Here is a 14,627-nt window from a genome sequence, read left to right on the forward strand (position 1 = left end):
GGTTGTTTCTCTCAGGTAGTTTGTCATAGCAATAGAAACGAATGACTAATGCTGTTTGATGCATTTTTCAGGTTTTAACTGCACAGTGAGTGAGACTATTGGTGGGCAGAAAAAAAAATGCCTCCTAGGTATACATTAGTGGTACAGGCTCAGTCCTTAGAAATACACTGGGAGGAAAAGTCACATTTATTTCCGCATCCATGAAGATCCGAAGTCTTCGCACACAAAAGTTTCAGGTTCCATGTTAAGGTAAGTCAAGTTACATTTATTTAATTATTTTTAGAGTTTTGTTGTTAAATATAACCACAGGAAAGCATCTGTTAATCAAATATGCATTGCAATAACCTTATAATGGCTTCTCTGTGGCAGCTAGGGGGAGGGGTGTTTCTTGATACTCTCAGCAGCCAACACCCAACTTCGCCCTCTGTCTCTCTTTGTGTTTTCTCAGTTTCTTTTCACTTTTAAATCTACTTTCTTTTAGAAACAGTCTCTAAAATAGATTCTAGAAATAGTTGCTGGGAATGTTGGGCTCTAGCCATTCCTTAGCAGGAGAGCACTCTTGAGGTGGGGGCACAACAATGGTCACCTGGGCCATCAGTGGAGCAGGTGGTGGTAGAGGTAGATAATCTCAGGGATCCCACCCAATCACTGAAAGAATGAGTCCAAATCCCACCAGAAGGGAAGAGAAGCAAGTGTGGGAGGGACCAGGAACTCCAAAAACTGTTGGGATAACTCCAATCTGTGCTTTCCACTTACCTAGTGCTTTGAAAGCCAGAGCACAGAAGCTGTGCAGAGATCGGAAGATCCAAGTCTACCCATTTACTCTTCCCCACAGAGCTTGGACCTCATCTCAGCCTTCAGACTCCAGGGCCAGGTACCATGGATGTGCCCTAGGAAGTATTGGTTGTAAACTCATCCTTCAAACACACCCTAATGCATACTGGTATTTTCTCATCTGCTTTAATACTAGATCTGGTACTACGATGTGCAACTAGGCTTCGTCCCTGTTTTCAGCATCTCCAGTTAATAAATGAAGAAATATGGTTTGACTATTCTCACCTCCTGGTCCCAGTCTGACTGGTGCAATGTATGAGTTAATGGAACACATGCACTTAACCACTGCCTGGCACAGATAATAAGTGTCAGCTATTGCTGTCATAACCAACAGAACTTAATATACACAATGGACATTTAATAAAGTGTTGGTGCACAATTCATTCATTATTTGATCTTAATGGCTGATATTAGGCTGCCATTATGTTTTAGTTACATTGATGAGACAGTTAGATATATGTGAAAATACATTAAATAAAAAGGAACAGAATTTGGAGGATCTAACACTCTCACACAGATACATATGCAAGCCAAACACCAATGCATGTAAAATAAAAACAAACCATTAAAAAAACTCACAAACTAATATCATGCAAAATTACAAGCTGACTCAATAAAACATGCTACTCAGTACTGTACAATGTCATAATATTGGCATTTTTTCAATCATCACAAAATTATATTTTTTCCTGAAGTGTCGAGTATAAACCCCATACATGCTACATAAGCACTCTGCCCTTGATCTACAATTCCCAGCCCTAATTAAAAAACTTTTGAAGAGATTTTTAAAAACTCAATATGGGGGTCACACTATGTTTCCAAAACTATTCTCAAACCATTAAGCTTAGATTATTCTCTTACTTCAGCCTTTTGGGTGCTGGGACTGTAGACCTGTGCCATTGTGACTGACTTGAACCAGCAAATTTAGTATCCGTAGATCAGGAGATGTGTTTGTATCTGTATGCTTTTTAACTGATAGACCTCAGAAATTAAAGAGAAATATATCTAAATCATTCTTGATGGTGATGGTTGATAACTATTTGCAGAAGTGAATTTGATGGCGGGAGATCTAAAACTTAGAAGACTGAAGTTTGATTGTAAAACCTCCACCAGTACATGACGTTGGTCATCTCATTTCATGACCTAACTTCCTTCTCCATCAAAGCATGGCCCTGGTATGATGCTTGCTTATATGCCTGCAGTTTTCAGATTTATTTATTTCACTAATTTCTAATGTGTATAAGTGTTTAGCCTGCATGTATGTATGTGTTCTACATGTGTGCTTGGTGCCCTAGAAAATCAGAGGAGATATTCAGATCTCCTGGGACTAATATCACAGACAGCTATGAGGCATCAGGAGGGTGCTGGGACTTGAACCTAGGTCCTCTGTAAGAACAGCCAGTGTTCTTCTCCACTGAACAAACTCTCCAGCCCTATGCCTTCCTTATACTGCTGGATTTCTGAAACCCTCACACAGGACAGTTATATATTTTTTTTATCATTCCCATTCTGTTTCATAAGAAATGACTGAACTGAGTTGTAGTTTATATCCAATAACTATTTTATGCTCAATTTCTCTCTCCGGCATTATAGAATGGCAGAGGAAAAGGCTTTTTAAGAGTCCTAAGTCTTCCCTCATGTTCTTATGTACTCTGGATGTGTTGGAGGATTACAGTTTCATAAGATCACTAGGTGATTATAGAGTTACTCTGAATGCCTCCTCTTTTTGAGTGGTTCAGGGAAGGCTGAACCAGGGTTTCCCAAACTCAGCACTGTACATACGCTGACGATTCTTTGTTGAGGCCGGTATTGCTAAACCTTGTTCGAAAAGTATCAGCATGCTAGACCTCTCCTTGCCAGGACCGCTGCTCCCTCTTCCTCCCTGTGACAGCTGAGGGTGTCTTCAGTAGGGGCTGGAAGTGCAGCTCCGTTTCTCCTGATGCTTGTTTCAGCCGGGCGGTGGTGGCGCACGCCTTTAATCCCAGCACTTGGGAGGCAGAGGTAGGTGGATCTCTGTGAGTTCGAGACCAGCCTGGTCTACAAGAGCTAGTTCCAGGACAGGCTCCAAAGCCACAGAGAAACCCTGTCTGGGAAAACCAAAAAAAAAAAAAAAAAAACCTGAGCTCTACTGGATTAAAAAAAAAAAAATTAGACTCCTTAATGCTTGTTTCACATACATGAGATCCTGCATTTGATTTCCCAGCGCCACAAGAAAACACACAATAAAATGCTTCATCTATTTCCCAATATCCTTTAGCGACCAAAATCCCCATATTGAAGATCGTTGAGGTTAACAGATTATCCTGTATTGGCTATATAACATTCCTTCCTTTCTTGTATGTTACCTTCCTGTTAATCTCTCTTTCCTTTTTTTTTAAATCTGTTTTTGTTTTGTTTTTGCAGTGGGGAGGCACTAGGGGTGAGACAGGTTTTCTCTGTGTATCAGTCCTGGCTGTCCTGGAAATCACTTTGTAGACCAGGCTGGTCTTGAACTCACAGAGATCCACCTGCCTCTGCCTCCCGAATGCTGGGATTAAAGACATGCACCACCATGCTTGGCTCCTTTAATCGTTTTTATTCCCTCTTGTATTATTCTAGGTTTTCCTTCTGTCTCTACTACCTGTCAGTTAGTGTGGACATTGTCTGAACCACTCACTTATAGGAATTAGAGAAACTAACTTGGCAAGGAGACTGAGAAAACAGAGTGAAGTTCAAATCAGCCTGAAATCATATTTCTGTCATTACCAGTTCTAGGACAACTTAGAAAATTTGCTTAGTTTATTTGAACCTTCATTGTCTCGTCTGAAAAACTGAAGTAATTATGTAAGATAGAGTGTTGTTTCTTTGTTTCATTGAGGGTGTTAACAAGCTGTTAAGGGGAGGAGTAGCAGGTGGTGGAGCCTCAAGGGCTCTCACGAGGCAGCTCCCACCAATGCTTCGGCCTGGCCCAGGCTTCAAAGGCCATGGTCGAGAACTTCAGTACTAAGTATGAATCCCTGCACAACAGAGAGGCCCTGCACCTTTATTCCAACACCCTGAACTTCCAGGTTAGTGAGGTGGAGCCCAAGTACTACGCAGATGAAGAAGATGCAAACGCTATGAAACGAGATCTCTCACAGACGGCAGATGAGCCGAGACCGCAGCTGGTGCTGAAGAAGGGCAGATACATGGTTCTGGGTTCCAAGGAGAATCAGGGCAGCACACTTCCTGGTTCTGAAGAGGCCTGTCAGCAGAACCTGGCTGAAGATGACAGTGGCAGTGACAGCAAAGACAGCTCTGATGTCCAAGACAGTTTGCAAGACTTGGGTTCCACATCCTAGAGCCTGCTAGAGCACTGTAGGTTCTTGCGGTTTTAGTCACTATTTCTTGGGAACCCTGGTTGTACTCTATAGTATCAACTTGGGAGTCATCCCACAGCGATCCAAATGACTGCTCTTTGTCAGTGCTTAGCAGCAGCCTTCCACATTACCTACTCATAAAGGCATTCCAGGACACAGAAGCTGCTGTGCAGGAGCCAAGGAATCCTGAGGACTGCCATGGCGGTGCCTTCCTTGGCTTCTCCCATGCTGCTGCCACTGTATTCTGTCTACAGCTGTCCTGTACTGATTGTGTGTATCCTGTAGAATTTTGCCTAGAATGTCAAACAGGAAGTGGGGACAACTGGAAGCTCCCCAGCTTTCAGCGTTTGCCATTATCTCTGGGTTTTTATTTCTGAGTAGGCAGGACCATCAACTTAGCCCTTATACCCTCTGCCTCTGCCTAATGGAAGTTACCTACTCTTGCCTTCTTTGGAAACTGCCCGTGTCCTGCCCTCCCTCTTTGAAGAAGAATATTCCCTTTAGGAGTGGAGGGGGCGAGGAGGAGACAGGTGTCGGACTTCTGAACAAGCAGAATTTATAGATCTTAAGGAAAGGACAAACAGAAATCAAATTGTAATCTCTAACTTTCCCCCAAGAAATAAAAATATTAAAAAAAAAAATCTGGAGGCTGGAGAGATGGCTCAGTGGTTAAGAGCACTGACTGCTCTTCCAAGAGGACCTGAGTTCAATTCACAGCAACCACATGGTGGCTCACAACCATCTGTAATGAGATCTGGCGCCCTCTTCTGGCATGCAAGCAGTAGTGGTACAAACCTTTAATCCTAGCACTGGGAAGACAGAGGCATGTGGATCTCTGTGAGTTCAAGGCCAGCCTGGTCTACAGAGTTCTATTATTAAGAATAGAAATGAGATGTATCTTACTGGGAAACTACTTGCTTAGCACATATCAAGCTTTGAGTTGATTTCAGCCTCCAACACCACACACACAAATCCAAGTATGAGGTAAAATATTTGCTGCTAGCTTTCGTTCCAGGATCCGATATCAAAAGGTGATAGTTATTGGTTAATAATGCTAGGTTTCTAGAAATAAAGACTTCATGGAAAAGAGTAGCGCTGTACTGCTGACTTATGGACGTTCATGTCACAAAGAAATAAATGGCCTCCTTTGAAAGTATTGTCATTGGTCAATAACAATGACAAGCAGACAGATGGGCCAGGGATGGAGTTAGGTCAGGTTTGGCCCATATCACCAATTAGACCAGGAGAGCTGAAACATGCCTAGACTCCCAGCATTGCAGAGGCAGAGATGGACAAACCAGAGGTTCAAAATCATTCTCTACTACATAAAGCAAGTGGTCTAATCAACCTAGAGAAAGTAAATACGACAACACTAGTTAGCATGCCAGTGTGGGTGACAGACATCTCATAAGGCTTTATCCCTCCATGATAAGGTAGAGATAAGTAATGGCCTCTAAAAGAAGAGAATCTGGCTTCTCCTGAGATGAGTGTCTTGATAGGTTATTCATTCCCAAGGGGTCACCACTAAACACATATATATATGAGCAGAACTAGATCGACTCAACAGGTTGTGTGTGTATGCACGCACATATCTGTGACAATAATAAAGATGTCATGAAGTTGAAAGGGAGTAGGGGGAACATGAGACAGGTTACAGGGGGTGAGGGAGGAGAAGGAAATGGTTTAAATATAGTACAATGTATAAAAGTCTCAAAAATAATATTTTTTTAAAGAAAGTGAATACAGAATAAAAGAGAGAGCTGATGACAGTCTTTCTTCACAGCATTCTGCCCAGTTAAATTCACAAATTACTGTTTTAATTAAAGTGATACACTGCAACCATTTTACATGTAAACAAATGTGTGTGTTTTCAAATGTAAGTTGGCAGAACTGGAGTGTGTCAGCATCAGAATTATTTCAAGAAAAGAAGGAAAGAAGGGAGGGAAGGAAGAAGGGAAAATAGAAGGGAGGGAGGGAGACAGGGAGGGAGGAAGGGAGAAAAAGAAAGGCTTCTGGAATTCAAGAGCCAGGATGCTAAAAGGATCAGCATGTTTGAGTCCAGGCAATGGTGCTTGGCGTTCTCATCAGTTTAAAACCCTTGATTTCTTCAGATGAAAATCACCAAATGAAGGAGATGGCCAAGGATATGGCCTTGAAGTTATGCATGCACCACTGCATTAGTTACTTCAATGTCACTGCTACTGAATCCCAGGCAGGAAGTATTTTAAAGGAGAATGACTATACGAGGATTAAGTATCTTGTGTTAAGAGAAGTAAGGAGGCAGGAGGATGAGGTGGCTGGTCATGATGTATCTACAAGTCAAGAAGCAGAGAGAAGGTAAGAAATGGAGCTGTGTTCTCACTCAAGGCCTGAGGACCCACTTCCTCCAGCAAAGCTCCTCATGTTCTCCAACCCAAAACAGTGCCACCAGCTGAGGACCAAGGGTTTAAATACATGTGTGCCTGTGGTAGAATCTCATAGTCAAACCTCAAATAGTAAGTGTATACATCAAGACTTAAACACAATCGAGGTAAGACTTGAAGAAGACATGAATAGCACGAGTGCACAAATCCCCTCAAAGATGTAAAATTTGCAATGCCTGAGCTTCACCTAGAACAGACAATATGTTGCATGGACAAATGCATAATTTTTGACAATTTCCTAACAACACAATAAACTAATAATAATGCTGCACTAGTAAATGCATAACAAATTAGTAATTTTTATTTAAGAAAACAACTCATAAGCAAAGAGAAAAATAATTTTTCAGATTTAGAACATCTAAGCCAAACATAGAGTGTCACCTAAAGGGCTTAAGAACTGGCTTCACCTTTAAAGCCTAGGCTCATCACCAAGAAGACCACAATGTTCCCTAGAGCAAAGGCTCTCTTCATCGTGCGATGGATGCTTCATTTCATAGACCACTTACAATCTTTCTTTTGATCACTCAAGTTGTCTTGATTAAAGTGAATATTGAGAAAACAAAGGTCTCCAAAAGAAAATAATCAAATCAAAGAAAGTCTTGGTTTTGGGGTGTTGCCTCACCAGGTAAGAGTATTTGCTGAGTAAACATGAGGACCTGTTTTGAAATCCTTAACATCCACATAAAAAGTGAATATGGCTGCTTGCACCTATAACTCCAGTTCTGTAAGTGATGATGACAGGAAGACAGATGAGTTTGCTAGCCTAGCAGGTTCAGTGGGAGATTTTGCTTCAAGGGAATACAGCTAAGAGTAATCGAGCAGGAATCTAGCATCCCTTTCTGGCCTCCACACTCCTGCACATAGGTGGGTGCTCCAGCATATTCATATATTCATATTCATGTGTGTGTAGGGTGTGTGTGTGTGTGTGTGCATGAGTGTGTGTGTCCTGGGAGTTATTCCAAGAAAGAGTGTAGAGAAAGATAGAATGTAAACTCACAAATATGAATGCTGTATTCTAATACATAGGAATAGTTTGAACAGTCTTTCTCTGATTCATCTTTACATGATGATCAATTCACTACAAAAACAAAAGGCACTTGAGAATTATTTAAAGAATGGATCTCAATTGTACATTAAGAGCTTGAGGTATGACCCAACTCAAGCAGCAATTTCATCATTTTCCTCTCATACAGCTTGCTTCCTGAAAGCTTCATATTTCATTTATAGTTTCTGAGTCTCAAGAATGCCAGAACGAGGACATGAAAAACTGTCTCTCTAGTCTTAGTTGGGTCCTACAGTATTTTATACTATTTTGTTTATGCCATGAGAATAGAATTAGAAAAATATTTTAACACAGGAGGAAATTTATACAATTTATTTATAAATATCACTGAAAGTTGTGTAAGGAAACTTTGCATTCATCTACACTGAAAGAAAACTCAGAAAGGATTGTGTCTTAGTTAGGGTTTCTGTTGCTGTGAAGAGCTGTCATGACCACAGCCACTCTTTTTTTTTTTTTTTTTTGGTTTTTCGAGACAGGGTTTCTCTGTGGTTTTGGAGCCTGTCCTGGAACTAGCTCTTGTAGACCAGGCTGGTCTCGAACTCACAGAGATCCGCCTGCCTCTGCCTCCCAAGTGCTGGGATTAAAGGCGTGCGCCACCACCGCCCAGCCACAGCCACTCTTATAACGGAAAATATTTAATTGGGGCTGGCTTATAGGTTCAGAGGCTTAGTCCAATATCATCATGGAAGGAAGCATGGCAGCATGCAGGCAGACATGCTTCTAGAGAGGAGCTGAGAGTGGCACTGGGCCTGGCTTGAGTTTTTAAACCTCAAAGCCCACTCCCAGTGACACACTTCCTCCAACAAGTCCCCAGGTACCCCAACAAGGCCATATATCCTAATAGTGTTATGCCCTATGGCTTATGGGGTCCATTTTCATTCAAATTACCACATATTGCTTCTCAGTTAAGTGTGTCCTCATTGAAGTCACATAGTGATTGTTGAACTCTCTCAAAATAAGTCTAATTCTGAGTGTGATTGTTGGATAAGTCTCCTGTAAAAGATTTACTTTTCCCCTCAGGAATCCAAAAATGTCCCTCAAGAACAACTACATATGAAAAACTTGAAGCTTCTTCATCTATAGTCCAAGTAAATAAATGTCCGTTTTTGTATTCTATAAGTGAAAAGGTACCCACAGAAATTATATTAAATATTAAAAGGGAACAATATAGAAGCAAAACAGACAGAGAGTAAGAGACCAAAAGAACTGCTGAGTGTAGTTACTATGATTTTGCCAATAATAGAAATTAGATAACATGGAATACATGCATTACATGGAAACAGGGATGTACTGAGGGTATACCATTTTCTGGTCAGATGCACTTCAGATGCAGCCTCAATTGAATCTTCTACATGTGTCTCTCAATGGTGTACTCGTCTGATGAATTCACATGAAGAACCACACTGAGATCTTCTAGTAGAACCCTAAGGCTCCAGTGTGGCAAAAGATCACCTACCAAGTGTTCTGTAGGTAGACTTTCTGTCCAGCACTGGCCCCTGCCTCATGGTGAAATTGTCCATTCTCTTCTTATATCCTATAAGGACTAGAAGTTTGTCACAATCGAGCCTGCTTTTTGAGTTTTTTCAGATTTTTTTACTTTATTTTTTTCTTACAATGCGCTAAATTTGCCTCCTAAAAACATCTCTGCCTTGATTCCAGTGTCTGACTTTAAATAAAATTTTTTTTCATCAAAAAACAGTCTTAACATACTTCACTGTTTGCTGGCAACATAGCGGTGAGCAGGACCAGTATCAACACTGACCCCCTAGTTTCCTGTTGCAAGGTCATCCTTCAGCATTTAGAAGTCAGCATTCATGTGCCCAAGTCTACATGCCACTTGTGTTCACTTTTTGTTCCTTACTCTGCCTTCTGGGACATTGTCTAGTTTGGAAGCTTCATATGGTGGCAAAAGATGGCCAGTTGGGACCCTGTCTTCCCCCAATATTTGGTGACTTCATTTAGCTCATCTTTACATATGTGTATATTTTAGGAAGCTTCTACTATTATCTTTCCAATGGCCATTTCTTTTAGCAGTCTCTCCCCATATTCTCTGTCATCCTCCTCTGTGATTGACCCTCTCATTCCAATTTCCCATCTACCCATAACTCTCTATCCTATGTCCCTTTCCTAAAGAGAGTTAAGTATCTCCCCAGTCCTTACTCTACACATAACCTCTGTGGTCCTAGTGATCATGGTTTTGTTATTATTGGCTGAACAGTTAATATCTTCAAATAAGGAAATTCATAACAGAGTTGTCTTTCTGAGTTTGGGTTACCTCACTAAGGGTGATTTTTCTAGTACCATTTAATTACCTGTAAATTTCATGAAGTGCTTTTTTTTTTATGGGCTGAATAATACTCCATTGTGTAAATGTATCGCTTTTTTTTTAATCCATTCATCTGCTCCTGGACATCTAGGTTGTTTCCAATCTCTGGCTATTATAATCAGAACAGCAATGAACACAGTTGAGCAAGGGTCTCTATGGTAGGTTTATGTGACTTTTGAGTATATGTCCAAGAGTGGTGTAGCTGGATCTTGATGTACATTGATTCCCATCTTCCTGAGAAACCCCACATTGATTTTCATAGTGGCTGCATAAGTTTACCTCCCTTCACTTACTGTGCCTTGTAGCCAGGATGAGCTGTCACTTGTTTAATTGATCTTGAGCCTTGATCTTTTAAACTCTTCTTCATGTCTCAAAGAGCTGGGATATTATTACCACCAGGCCTATAAATGAACACTTATATTTACTATTTTTTATTAATAACGACTTGGAACTTTCTTAAGTGTCATTTATAAAACACTCATGAAAATCTTGTTTTCTAAGGAAGAAGCTTGGAAACTCCCCAGTAACTCCTCATCTTATAGGCAAGAAAACTGATACCCAGAACAGTTGAAGGACTTGCCCAAGGGAACATAGATTATAAAGGAAAAAGAGGCAGAAAGAAAGACAAAGGAGAGAAGGAAGGAAATACTTTATGATGCTAAAAAGTCAAACCCCTCTGCACATGGTCCAGCTGTGCGTCTCTGTATTAGTTCCCATCTACAGCAGGAGGAAGCTTCTCTGATGATGCCTGAGCTAGACATCAATCTGTGGGTATAGCAGAATGTTCTTAGGAGACATGTTTATTGCTAGGCTCCTTTAGCAGAACAATAGTATTTGGTTTTCCCCTAGGTCCATGACCTAACTAGGGCTTAGCTATCTGAGTCGTGTCAGGCATGGATTTGACCCACGGAATGTCTTTATCAAATTCCTCAGGGTTCAGGGATCTATGCAGAAGAGGAGGCAGAAAGCTTGCAAGAGCTGGGGCAGGGGTGCTGGGGGACACCAAGGAAACCGTTCTTCAGCACACCAGGACGGATGCACGTATGAACTCACAGCAAGTGTCTGCACGCACAGGGTCTGCACAGGTTCAGCCAGGGTCCTGGTGCTCAGAGGGAAAGTGAACACAAGCCCCGAGGCCTACCCAAGAACCTGTCTCCAGTTAACAGCTACAGAGGAGAAATTCATTTCTCCAGTGTAGTCTCATTGGGGCTATAGCCATGCTTAAGCAGGCCCCATGCCCAGCAGTAGATGACCAACACAAAATGAACTCAAAAAGATTTCTGGAGATTTATCTCACTGATCTTTTGCGTCTGTATCATAGTTGTGTTTTTATGGATTGTGTTCGTGTATATTCAATTTTATTTGTTTGTTTTGTTTTATTGTTTTTTATTCTTCAGCATTTTCTAAAAAGAAAAATAGAGAAGGCATGGAGTTAAAAGAATGGTGAGGTGGGGAGAGGAAACCTTGATCAGGATATTTTTTATAAAAATTATTTCAATAAAGTCAAAAGTCACAACATAAACATCCTTCTCTGTTTTTATCAAAATCATAAATGTGAATTTTAGAACATGTTTCCCATATAAGATTAATTTCTCCCAAATGTCTCTTGTACTTATGAGGTCCTTCAGACTTGATGGTATTCCTCGTATGTGTTTATTCATGCTTTAAAGGTTATATTTCTGCTCTACATCTTTCCTAGGCTTTATTTGCAAATTTTTTTCCTCACAGATATGTATTGGTCTATTGGTTGCATTTTGAAACAAAATTGTTTAGTGTTTTTACCCTTCAAGAGAGCTCCTTTTTAAAGCAATAGTATAGAAAATATCCATGGTGGTAGAGACACCTGTCCTTCTGCGTTAGGGATAGCAGAGAGGGAAACCGATTCACATTTTACGTGAAATATCATTGGTGTCATCAACCGTAACTCTAGGTTTGCATCACTTATCCAGCCTCCCATTTATATTCCGTAGGCCCTGTATCTCTAGAGACAGACGCGTGAAAACTATTCCATTGACCAGTTTGCAAATCCCACAGTTGACCAGGATTTCAAAATATCTAAAATGTTTAATAAAGTCACCATTGCTCTTTGAGGGTCCAAAGAAAGTATGAACTTTTAGTTACACTTATTTTTAATTTTAGAAAGGATTTCTAGCAAATATTTATTTATTTAAAACTTCACAGATGTGCGGGGCCTGATGGCATACAGTTGGAGATTCCAGCTCTCAACAGGAGAGGTAATAGGATATCTACTTTAAGGAAAGCATGGACTATGTAACTAGAACCTGTCTTAGAAAAAAAAGTTCACAAAGGAAATATTAATTAATTATTATGAATAAAATAGGAAATAGTTTCTTTACAGTATTACTATAAAATATCAATCTAGAGATAATTCTGCCCATCTTGTATTCTATATTTTATTTTATGGAGAAAGGGTCTCACTCACTATATAACCTTGACTGGCCTTTAATTTTTAGGAACAATCTTGTTCCAATATTTGCCTTCCATCTTGCGTCCTCATATCCAAATCACAGAAAGCAATGTGATATCAAAGTCCTGTGGAACTTGGGGCAAGTGTTTGAATTGTGTTTTCTCCTACTCAACAATAATTTTCCAAAACTGGTTTTTAAAATCTGCAATAAAGACCATCCAAAAGATGTGATCATTAAAGATTTCATGACAGAATATGATAGAATGATAAAGAGTCATGTCATCTAGTAAAACCAATGTATCATCCTGTCCTGTGTAAGGTTTCATAAACAATAAAGTTTGTGATGAGTAAAATGGTTCAACAGGATTGGACCACGTTGACTCATGAGAAAGCCTCTCTCTCTCTCTCTCTCTCTCTCTCTCTCTCTCTCTCTCTCTCTCTCTCTCTCTCTCTCTCTCTTTCCCTTTACTGTCCTGTATGTAGACCAAGTTGAACTCAAACTCATAGATTTCTGCCTGCCTCTGCCTCCTGAGTGTTCAGATTGAAGCTATACTTCAACACACCTGGCTCTTTCTTTTCTGTTTCTTTCCTCCTTCCCTCCCTCCCTCCCTCCCTCCATTCTATCCTCTCTTATTTCCTCCCTTCTTTTCCTTCCTTCCTTCCTTCCTTCCTTCCTTCCTTCCTTCCTTCCTTCCTTCCTTCCTTCCTCCCTCCCTCCCTCCCTCCCTCCCTCCCTCTCTCTCTCTCTCTCTCTCTCTCTCTTGTTTTGTATTTTGTTCCTTTGCCTACTTGTAAATCCAGGGCAAAAATAATTCTGAAAAACTTTCCTGAGACTCATATCAGTATTTTGAGGCTATAACAAGAAATTAAACTGTGTGCAAAGTTTTTTACAGGTAAATTTTGGCATTGTTCATCAATTGAACTGCAACAATCCCCAAGTCATAGCTTAACACACGGGACTTCAGGATATTGAATATGCTTTATTCTGGAATGAGAGATGTCAGGGATTAATCTTATCCCAATTGTCCTAGTCTTAAAGTGGTAAATTTTCTTCTTTTACTATACTTGGGGAAGATGAGAAAGAAAAACCCAATGAAAAAAGAAATCAAAAGGTCCAGTAGGCATCCTACAAAAGACCAATGCAAGGATTGGTTGTAGTAAAAGGGACTCATATAAACAGCAATCAGATTTGCCGAAGGAAAAAAGGAGCGAGAGTGCTAAAAGTTGGTAATCATTTTAACATTCATTTTTAAGTCTCAAATCTATTCCAACAACTGCCAGCAGGGGTCGCCATGCTAGGTGAGTCTGTTTAGCAGTCCTGGCTCTTAAGGCTTATTGGACAACATTTCCTTTATCTGTGGCTGAAAGGGGGTGGGGTTAATAGCGCACCTCTTGGAAGTAATAAACTGCACTTAATATGCGTAGGTGGGAAGGTGTGGGTGTGCCTTCGCAGGTTGTCTCCAGAGCGCTCCTACCCAGTTGAGAGCTTGTGTCCAGAAAAAGAAATAAAATGTTGAAAATGCCTATTTTACCCAATGTCCCTTAGAAATTCAAAACCCTGCCTCGCCTTTGCATTTGGTTGAATTTGTGACAGAATCTTTCTCTGAGAGGTATGAATAGAGATGACGCGAAATTAATAGAATGTAGACAAGAGAAAGGTCTCCATTTATGAAAATTTTCTCAGATGTTCAGTTTTTAATTTGTACATTTTTGGAATGCTCAAACTTTTTAGAGTATTTCTAAAGCTATCGGATTCCTAAGAGTTGGATTTTCAAAATGCTCTTAGTGCTAACACGTTTTCAAGAACCAAGAAAGGGGGGATTACTTTTAAAAACTAAAAAAGAAAGAAAGGAAGAAAGAAAGGAAGGAAGGAAGGAAGGAAGGAAGGAAGGAAGGAAGGAAGGAAGAAAGAAGAAAGAAAGAAAGAAAGAAAGAAAGAAAGAAGAAAGAAAGAAAGAAAGAAAGAAAGAAAGGAAAAAGAAATTAAGCTGCTATTCGGCGTTTGAGTCTTCAAAATTCCTACAGAGGGCGCTGTTGCCCGTTCAATAAAAGAGGGACTGCTCCCAGAGGTTTCAAGGTTTCCCGTGAAATTGTTGGGATTTTTTTTTCTTTTACAAAATGCCACATTGCAAATTAACAAGGGTTTCTACTAGCATTATATATTTCTTTGGGTAGTTATCACGTATGTATGCATGCGTGTAAACATTTTAAGTTT

The 14,627-nt window shown here is 40.3% G+C and overlaps 1 protein-coding gene across 1 annotated transcript; it reads left to right on the forward strand.

Annotated features, from left to right (window-relative positions):
* The first annotated feature begins 200 nt into the window (after positions 1-200).
* LOC130862048 (N-alpha-acetyltransferase 11-like) lies at positions 201-4,154 on the forward strand. The gene is made up of 3 exons (XM_057751418.1): positions 201-236; positions 761-874; positions 3,786-4,154. Exons 1-3 carry the CDS (start codon positions 201-203, stop codon positions 4,152-4,154), a joined length of 519 nt encoding a protein of 172 aa, XP_057607401.1.
* Positions 4,155-14,627: the final 10,473 nt, after the last annotated feature.

The sequence above is a fragment of the Chionomys nivalis genome, chromosome 19 (genome assembly GCF_950005125.1).
Source record: "Chionomys nivalis chromosome 19, mChiNiv1.1, whole genome shotgun sequence".
Taxonomy (NCBI): Eukaryota; Metazoa; Chordata; class Mammalia; order Rodentia; family Cricetidae; genus Chionomys; species Chionomys nivalis.

Excerpts from the sequence above, each read along its gene's own strand:
- LOC130862048 (XM_057751418.1), top strand. The coding sequence starts at position 201 with ATGAAGATCCGAAGTCTTCGCACACAAAAGTTTCAG. Across the intron at positions 237-760 it reads TTCGCACACAAAAGTTTCAG|TGCTTTGAAAGCCAGAGCAC; the intron begins GTTCCATGTTAA and ends CCACTTACCTAG. Across the intron at positions 875-3,785 it reads CCTTCAGACTCCAGGGCCAG|GCTTCAAAGGCCATGGTCGA; the intron begins GTACCATGGATG and ends GGCCTGGCCCAG.